The 9,870-nt window shown below is 22.6% G+C and overlaps 1 protein-coding gene across 2 annotated transcripts in view; it reads left to right on the top strand.

The window, feature by feature from the left end:
- LOC117177339 (DNA-binding protein Ets97D) overlaps positions 1 to 9,870 on the top strand; it is a 39,841-nt gene that overhangs the window by 26,415 nt on the left and 3,556 nt on the right. For both annotated transcript variants that reach the window (XM_033367965.1, XM_033367964.1), the window contains exon 5: positions 840 to 1,074. In XM_033367965.1, coding sequence (XP_033223856.1) covers positions 840 to 1,074 — 235 coding nt within the window. The remainder of the gene's footprint in view (positions 1 to 839; positions 1,075 to 9,870) is intronic.

Raw genomic sequence — 9,870 nt, 5'->3', positions numbered from 1 at the left:
CTGTTGCCCTCTGGCGCCAGTTTGTGGACTTCGCGTCGTCGGCATCCTACCTTACCCAAAGCTCCGTGACGTTTCCCGCCTTTATTTCCTACCTCTTGCCCCTCTGACAAAGCAACTATTTTTTCACTCCTAACCTCAAAAACTTCACACGCTCCAAATTTTCACTTCAAACCACTCACTTTCACACCTTTGCCTTCACTCACCCTTCTTCCTTTACACTCAATCTCCGCACTTTCTGCAGTTTCTGCATCCACTCACCCTTATTTCCTTCACCAAAGCCAAAAATACACCACTTGACAAAAAGAGTTCTTTCGCGACCGATACCGGAAACGGAAGCCAGATAAACTTTTATTTATTTCTTGAATGAAAAATGTTTATTTGTTGAAAATTCACCTTTTGGTATTATAATTCCTTTTTTGTATAAATTTAATCTTTTTTAATTAAAATATAAACTATGACACTTTTTTCTGGGAATTTCTCTTTTTAGGTTGAAAATTTAACTTTGATATCAAAATTTTAATTATTTTGTCGAAAAATTAAGTTGTTCATTTTATGCGTGTAAATTATTGATCATTTGAATACACAATTTTTGAATTTAAAAACTTTTAAACTTCAATTTTAAATGTTTGGAATTCAATTGTTTCACTTTGAATGCTTTAATTTGTTGTTTATTGTTTATTCCATAGTATGGAAAAATGTTCAGAATATAGTTTGATTTTTTAAATTGCATTGCCTACCGGAATTACGGCCACTCTGAATTACTTTATTACTTTTATCACTTCATTAATTCATCTGTCTGTTACCAAATGTTCACGTTATTGAAATTGTATTTTTTTAAGGAGCGCTTAAAAATCCCCCAAGATCCGAAAGAATGGACGCAGACGCACGTGAAACATTGGCTTCAGTGGGCAGTGAGACAATTTAATTTAGTTTCACTGAAACTTGCCGATTGGAATATAACTGGTGCGCAACTTTGCAATCTTTCATTCGAGGAATTTAAATCCAAAGTACCTATAGATCCAGGAGAAGTATTCTGGACGCATTTAGAATTATTGAGAAAGTGCAAATTCGTTGGTAAGTATTTCTGTATGGCAACATTTAATACATCTTCGATTATTTAAAGGTTTTGAAATTTTTTTAGTTTATAAACGAACTGTCTGAAAGAAAAATTGCCGAAAATATATATTATTACCGAATTATAAAATTTCTCAAATTTCAAATAATAACAAGATTTTTAATTGTAAAAAACAATTAAATTCCGAATTTAAAAATAACCGAAACTAAAATTCACGGACTTCGAGACAGAATTTTAAATACACGTATGATTAAATTCCCAAAAATATTTCAATTCCCGAAATTGAGAACTGGTGAACATAGTTAATTTATTATTAATTTTTGGTCTATTAATGAAATAATAAATAAGACAAACAATTCAATTAATCATTTAATAATAATTTATTTATTATTTTCGGCAATTTTAAATTTCAGCAATAGAAATATTTGTGGGAATTTAACAATTTATTTATTTTATAATTCGACATAATAATAATAAAAGTTTTCTTTTACGATTAAACGAATATTTTTTATCTTTGACAACACTCAAATTAATCAAAAATTATTTTTCGAAGTGTTATGATAAGTTCATGTTAAAATTAAATTCTGAGAATTGAGAACAAGTAAATAAGTATTATTATTTTGTTTTTAAATTTATAAAAATATATATTTTTATAAGATTCTTGAGAAAATTAAGAAACAAAATATTTTTTAATATTTCAGACGCTTGAGAAAAAAATCTAGAAGATTTTGAAGCCTTTTTTTATTTTATAGGATTTTACCAAATATTACGAAAAATTCGAGTCTCTTTCAAATATGTTTAGCACTTTTAGAAGTTAGGAAGTAATAAAGAAATATTTGATAAATTTTCGAAAACATTTCCCAGTTTACAAATATTTATACTCTATTTAAAACGTCTTAAATTCCTGAAAATATTTTTAACTCACTCAAATTCTTCTTTAAAATGTTTAAACATCATTCAATAATTTAAAAAAATTGCCTTAAAATCTTCTAAATTTTCACAGAAATTTTAAGACCATTTTTTTTATTCTCTTGAAAATTTTCGAAATTATTTTAAAGTTCGTAAAGTTTAGTTTTTAAATATTGAAAAATCTACCATTCGAAAAATATTTAAAAGTTCAAAATTCGTTTTGAATCTCTTCAATTCTACTAAATATTCCTGGGATTTACTCGATTTTTTATTTTTTATTTTTTTAAATTTTGCAATCTTACGAAATTATAATATTTTTCTTAAAAATCTTGCAAACTCATTTTCGAAATTTTAGGAAATCGTTTGATATGTTTAAAAACCTTTTTTAATTATATCTTAATGTTTATTTTTCAAAATTAAAAATTATTTAAAAGTTTCACACGAATCTAAGGAATTTTTTAAAAATCTTTTCAGGCCTTCTAAACCTTCTAATATCTTAAAATTTTCTTTGATTTTCTTTTTTTATCTTTTTAAATAATCTCTTGAAATTAATCTTTTGAAAATGATTTCTGAAAAATGTGATTCATTTTCGTAAAGCTTTAGAAAATTCTTAAAAAATCTTTACCAGTTTTAATTATTTTCGAATCGTTTCAAAACTTCTGAAAATCTCTTAAATTTTCGCAATTTTTTTCTAAAATTATGTAATATGGCAACATTGTAAAAGCTTGGTTTAATATCTTTTACACATTTTTAAAAAATTTTAGGAAATAATTGTAAATGTTCTGTGAAAAAAATTAATTTGTTTGAAAAATTATTTTTTGGCTAAAAATTTAACTCTTCCCTTTTTCATTGAAAATTTATTTTTAGTATTGAAAAACTAAACTGAATTAATTTGGTAACTGAAATTGTAATTGTACTATTTTTGGTTAAAAAATTATATTTGTAATTCGGAATCGATCTTTTCTAATAAAAGTTTCATCTATTATTTGCTGGAAAATTCATACATTTTGTTCAAAATTCGACTTTTTTGGTGGAAAATTAATCTTCCTGATTAAAAATGCATCTGTTTTGGTTGATGCTTCAACTATTTTTTTAATCAAGTCTTTTTTTTTGTTAAATTCAACTGTTTTTTATTTAAAATTCATATTTTTTAGTGGAAACATAAACTATTTCATTTTTTCTTGAGAATTCCTCTTTTTATTGAAAATTCAACTACTTCGTATATCGTTTGGTTAAAAATGATTTTTTTTTTAACTAAAAATTTAATTATCCTAGTAGTCTTTTTGTTTTAAAATTCAACGATTTTGATGAAAATTGGTATATTTTATTTAAAAAGTCACCTGTTTTAGTAGAATTTTCATTTTTCTTGGACAAAAATCGAACTATTTGGTTAAAAATTTAACAATATTGTTAAAAAGTCACACTTTTTAATAAAAATTAGACTATTAAGCAGAAAATTAACTTATATTTTACAATTATTATTTTGGGGTTGAAAAGTGAACTGAAATTTTCTCTGGATAAAAACTTAACTATTTTGTGGAGATTTTTTTTAATTCATCTGTTTTAGAAGAAATTTCATCTTTTTTTAATAAAAATGCAGCTGTTTGATTGAAAATTCTATCTCTTTTGTTGAAAATTTGTCTTTTTGATTTTAAAATTCACCCAATTTAACAGAAATGACATATTTCTTGAAAAAAAATTCAACTATCTGGTTGAAAATTCAACCATTTTGATTGAGAAGTCATATTTTTTGGTAGAAAATTTTGCTGTTTTGTTGAAAATGTAACTTTTTTCATAGAAAATTTACTTTCCTTTTAAATTTAATATTTTGGTGTTAAAAAAAATATCTGAAATCTTTTCTGGATGAAAGTTGAACTTTAAAACAAAAATTGTTTTTTATTAAAAATTCATCTGCTTTAGTACAAATTTGATCTTTTTTGGATCAAATTAAAAATGCAACTATTTATTAGACAATTAAACTATTTTGTTAAAAGTTCATCCTTTTTTATTGAAAAAGATTCGTCTTTTGGGATTGAAAATTCAATTTTTTTTTGTAGAAACTTATTTTTTGTTAAAAAATTCATATTTTGATCTTGACAAGTCAACTGGAATCTTTTTCGGATGAAAATTCAACTATTTTTTTCTTTTTTTTTTTTTTGATAAAAATTCGTCTGTTTTAAGAGAAATTTAATCGTTTTTGGATTAAAATGCAACTATTTGGTAGATAATTTAAAAATTTTGTTAAAAATCATGGTTTTTGTTAAAAATTCATCTTTTTGGATTTAAAATTCAATTTTTACGTAGAAACTAATTTCTTGTTTAAAAATTCAGTTTGATCCTAAAAACTCAAATCAAAATTTTTTTAAACATAAAATTCTATTTTTTTTTCTTAAAAAATTACCTTTCTGATTTAAAGATTCATCTGTTTTAGTAGAAATATAATTTTTTCGTATGAAAATGCAAATTTTTGGTTAAAAATCGTTCTTCTTTGCTTGAGTTTTAAACTAATTTGCTTGAAAGATTGATCTTAGCTGGAAACTTTTCTTTTTTGTAAAAAAGTAATTTTCTTGGTTTGAAATTGGTTCAATAAATTTAGATAAACTTTTATTTATTTCTTGAATGAAAAATCTTTATTTGTTGAAAATTCACCTTTTGATATTATAATTCCCTTTTTGTATGAATTTAATCTTTTTTAATTAAAATATAAACTATGAAACTTTTTTGTGGCAATTTCTCTTTTTAGGTTGAAAATTTAACTTTTATATCAAAATTTTAATTATTTTGTCGGAAAATCAAGTATTTTAATGAAACACCATGTTTTATAGTAGAAAAGACATTATTTTGTTTAAAATAAGTTTGGAAATTTTTAATTTTTTATCTGAAATACTGTTTTATTCCGTTTATAAAAGATTATAAAAGATTATGGCGAAAAATTTCTGGAAACTAACAATTATGTACAATAAAATTTTTTTTAAATGAATTACTTTATTTTAAGCAAAGAAGTATCTTTTCTACTATAAAAGATGACTTTTTAACAGAGCACTTGAATTTTCAACAAAATAATTAAATTTTAACATAATAGTTGAATTTTTATCCTAAAATGATAAATTCCGATTTTAAAATCCAAGAGACGATTTTTCAATAAATAAATATTTTTCCCTCAAGAAAGAATAAAAGTATATCTAAATTATTGAACAGAACAATTTTTTTCAACAAAAATTGAATTTTCACACAAAAATATGACTTCAATCAAAAATTATTTTCCACGAAAGTGATGCATTTTTACCGAACAAATATTAAATAAATAAAAAAATAAATCTAAAAAAAATGGAAAAGTTACATTTTGAATTAACTTTAGTAGTTTAACTTTTATCCAAGTAGTTAAATTTTAAATTAAAAAAAAAAATTCCACAAAATAATAAAACTTTTAACATAATTTCTGAACAAAATATTCAACCAAATCTTTTAAACAAAATAATTGAATATTCGAGCAAAGAAGAATAATTTTTAACCAAAAAGTTACCAAAAGTCGAATTTTCTTAAGAAAGATTTCAGCTTATTTTTTACAATCAAAATATCAACATTTGAACCATAAGTAAGTTTCTACGAAAAAAATTAAGTTTTCGATCCAAAAAGACTAATTTTTAAGCAAAAAGGATGACTTTTTAACGAAATTATTTAATTTTCTACCAGATAGTTACCTTTTTATTAAAAAAATAATAATTTTTTCTCAAAATAAGTGAATTTTGATTTAAAACAAACAAAAAAACTAATTTTCAAACGAAAATTGGTGAATTTTTATCCGAAAATGATTATAGTTAATATTTCAATATCAAAATTCTGCAAAAAGAATTTAATTTCCAATCCGAAAAAACGAATTTTTTCAACCAAAAAGTTGAATTTTTATTCAAGAAAGATGGAATTACTCTTAAAACAGATAAATTTTCTATTAAAAAAAAATTGTTTTAGAATAGTGGAATTTTCATCCAGAAAGAATTTTAGTTCTCTTTTTAATACCTAATATTAAATTTAAATAAGTAATTTTTCTACGAAATAGTTAAATTTCCAACAAAACAGTAGAACTTGCAATAAAAAAGTGTGGCTTTTCCACAATATTGTTGAATTTTCAACCAAATAGTTGAATTTTTATCCAAGGAAGATGAAATTTCTGCTAAGGCAGGTGAATTTTAAAATCAAAAAGACATTCAAAAAAGATTTGAATTTTCAAAACGAGCAGTTGCATTTTTACTTAAGAAAGATGAAATTTCTTCTGAGGGCGAAAAAAAAAGATACCTTAAAAAAATGTTTAAATTTTCTTCACAAAAAAATTCCAGTTCACTGTCCAATATCAAATTAAGAATTGTAAACTAAAAGTTAATTTTCTGCTAAATAGTAAAATTTGTAACCAAAAAGTATGACTTTTTAACACGATGGTTAGATTTTCAACCAAACAGTTGCATTTTTATCCAAATAAAATGAAAATTTTACTAAAACAGGCGAGTTTTCAAATCTAAAATGATAAATTAAAAAAGAAAGACTCAAATTTTCATTCAAAAAAATGTCAGTTGACTTTTCAACACAAAAATCCGAATTTTAAATAAAGAGTAAATTTTCTGTGAAGTAGTTGAATTAAAAAAAAAACAGTTGCATTTTTTATCGAAGTCATACGACGTAATTAAAGATTTTATTAAATTTAAAATATTGTTTTAGTCTAAATTATTCAATTGTTAACCTATTTAATTTGATATTTATTTTTTTATTTAAATTTAAATTATTTTATTTCAGAAATATTTAATTTGTTAGAGAAATTGTTAAATTTGGAGATATAAATAACAACTCAACACTTGTTTTTGTTTAAAAAAATTTGAGTAATTTTAAGAAATATCTAGAATTTTTCAAAAGATTCCAAATTAATTAAAAACTTGAAATGATTTCAAGTAATTTAAACGAAGTGTGTTAATATATTTTTTCGGAACTTTTAAATATATTGGTAAATTAATCGGAATTTTTCTACAATTTTTGGAAAATCCTGCGAATTAAAAAAAAAATCCTTAAAATCTTCCAGGCTCTTTTTTGATATTTTTTCTAATCTCTAATTTTTTCTTTCAAATCTGCAAAAATCTCAATTTTTTTTTAATTCGGCTGTGGGTTTTTGCACCAAAATTTCGGTACGAATAGCCAAATTTTGTCGTTACACACTCTTCGTTTAAATTCTTCGAAATCATTTCAAGATTTAAATTTAATTTAAATCTTTTTTTAACTTCGAAATATCTTTTAAAATAACTCTAGTTTTTTCAACAAATAATAAGTGTTCTATTGTTATTTATAAATTCAAATTTTTAAGATTTTTTTTTCCTAAATTTGGAGAATTTTTAAAAGTTGTAAAAAAAATTAATTCATTTTTAAATATATTTAAAAATTCTAAAAAAATTTCTGAAATTATTTTTAATTTGAAAAAATTTAAAACCACTTCTAGATTTCTCATAATTTTGAAATAAAATTTTTAAACTTTTCAAGGATGCTTGAACTTTTCAAAATAAAACAAATTTTACTTCTAATTCAAAATTAATTAAAAACTTGAAATTATTTTAAGTTATTTAAACGAAGCGTTTTAACATTTTTTTCAGAACTTCTGAATATGTTTTAAAATTAATCAAAATTTTCCTACAATTTTTGAAAATCCAGCAAATTAAAAAAAATCCTTAAAGTTTTCCATGTTCTTTGATCATTTTTTAAATCTCCTAAAATCTTCTTAAACTTTCTGTTACAATAATTTTACAAAGTGAAAAATCATTTTCAATTTTCCTAAGAATGGTAAGAAAATTTGTATTCTTTTGTAGTCTTTCACAATTCTTTAAAAAATTCTAAATTTTTTGTTTGAAATCTGCAAAAATCTCAATTTTATTTTAAATTCGGCTGTAAGTATTTCAAATTATTTCAAGTTCTTAATTTTACTTGAATCTTTTTAAAACTTCCAAATATCTCTTAATATTACTCTAATATTTTTACAAATAATATTGTTATTTATAAATTCAAATTTTTTTAAGTTTACAGGACTTTCTAAAAGTTATAGAAAAAATTTAATTAATTTTGAAATATATTTAAAGTTCTAGTAAGAAATTCAAAAATGATTTTGAATTTGGAAAAATTTAAAACCACTTATAGGTTTTTTTAAAGATTTCGAAATAAAATTTTAAAGCTGTTAAAGGATGCCTAGACTATTTAAAATAAAATTAATTTAACTTCTAATTTCAGAACTGTTAAGTTAAAAAAATTATTTTTTAATTTTTAATTTGTCTAGCTTAAAATTACTTAAATTAATATATTTTCAACCTTTTTAAGTTCATTGGTTGTTTAGTTTAGGATATTGAAAATGTGAACGTAGATTTATATTTTTGGGCACTTAATTTTTAAAGTTTGTAATGCAAGAGTTTTACTTTGAATGTTTTAATTTTTTGTTTGTTGTTTATTACTTTAAATGAAAAAGTGTTTAGAATAGATTTCGATTTTTTAAATTTCATTGGCCGTGAAATATGTTTGTGAACCTGGAAAAAATCGGGAATTTTTTTCTTCGATTAAAACGGCCACCCTGGTAATATAATTACAGCGCCCCTTATTAAAATATTTGCAGTCATCACAGAGTGTCACCTATTTTCAATTTTCTCACCATTTGTCACCTTTTTTTAGAAATTTGTCACCTTTTTCTCCTATTTTTGGGGTTCTCATCTTTTGTCACCTTTTTTCAATTGAAAAAGTAACATTTTATTCAAAATTACAACTCGCACACAAAATAAAGTTTTTATTACACTTTCATAATCGACGAATCTTGAATCAAATGATCGAATTTTCAAACGGAGGATATTAAACTTCAACCAGGAAGAGTTGCATTTTCAAACATAATTTTTAATTTGAAAATATGAATATTTTACAAGCCAGTTTTATTTTGAAGCAAGGAAGACGAATTTTCAACTAAAAATATAACTTTTCTAACAAATGAGGACTTTTACACCAAAAGGGTGAATTTTCTATCCAAAAATACAAGTTTTCAATAAATCAGTTGAAATTTTGATAAAAAAAGATTACTTTTTTTGAATTTTCAACTAAATACTAGAATTTCTAACCAAGAGATGAATTTTTAGCCAAAAGGTGATTTTTTAAACAGATAGTTGAATTTGCCACCCAAAAAGACGATTTTTCAAGTAAAAGAGAAATTTCAATACAAAAAGGATGAATTTTCGACAAAAAAATATGTCTTTTTAACAAAATAGTTGAATTCAGATTAATTCTGGAACAGAAATATGATATTTTTTTGTTTTGTTTTTGATCTAAAGAACTAAATTTCACTCAAAAAAGATGAATTTTGAACCGAATAATAGATTTTATGAACCAAGAGATTAATTTTAAACAAAAAAAGCTGACTTTTTAAGAAACTAGTGGAATTTTCAATAAAACAATTAAACTTTCAACGAATTTGTGGAGTTTTTAACTAAACACTAAAAATATAATATTAGACTTCAATAAAAAGGATTAAGTTTCTAACATAAAAGGTGAATTTGTAAAAACTAAAAAAAAAGTTTTCCACCAAAAGATAAATTTTCAACCAAAAAATATTAATTTTCTACAAAAGTATAAATTTCTAACCAAAAACGATGAGTTTTTCCAAAAAATCGTTGAATTTTCACAAAAAGTGTGTTTTTTAATTAAAACAGATTATTTCTCAAACAAAAATACAATAATAGACTTTTCAAATAAAAGGAATTAATTTTCAATCAAAAAGGATAAACTTTCAATAAAAAAATATGAATTTTTTACAAAAGTATCAATTTTCGACCAAAAACGATGACTTTCCAAAAAATCGTTGAATTTTCACAAAAAGTATGTTTTTT

The sequence above is a fragment of the Belonocnema kinseyi genome, chromosome 7 (genome assembly GCF_010883055.1).
Source record: "Belonocnema kinseyi isolate 2016_QV_RU_SX_M_011 chromosome 7, B_treatae_v1, whole genome shotgun sequence".
In the NCBI taxonomy this organism is placed as follows: Eukaryota; Metazoa; Arthropoda; class Insecta; order Hymenoptera; family Cynipidae; genus Belonocnema; species Belonocnema kinseyi.
This window is presented reverse-complemented; position numbering and strand designations above follow the sequence as displayed.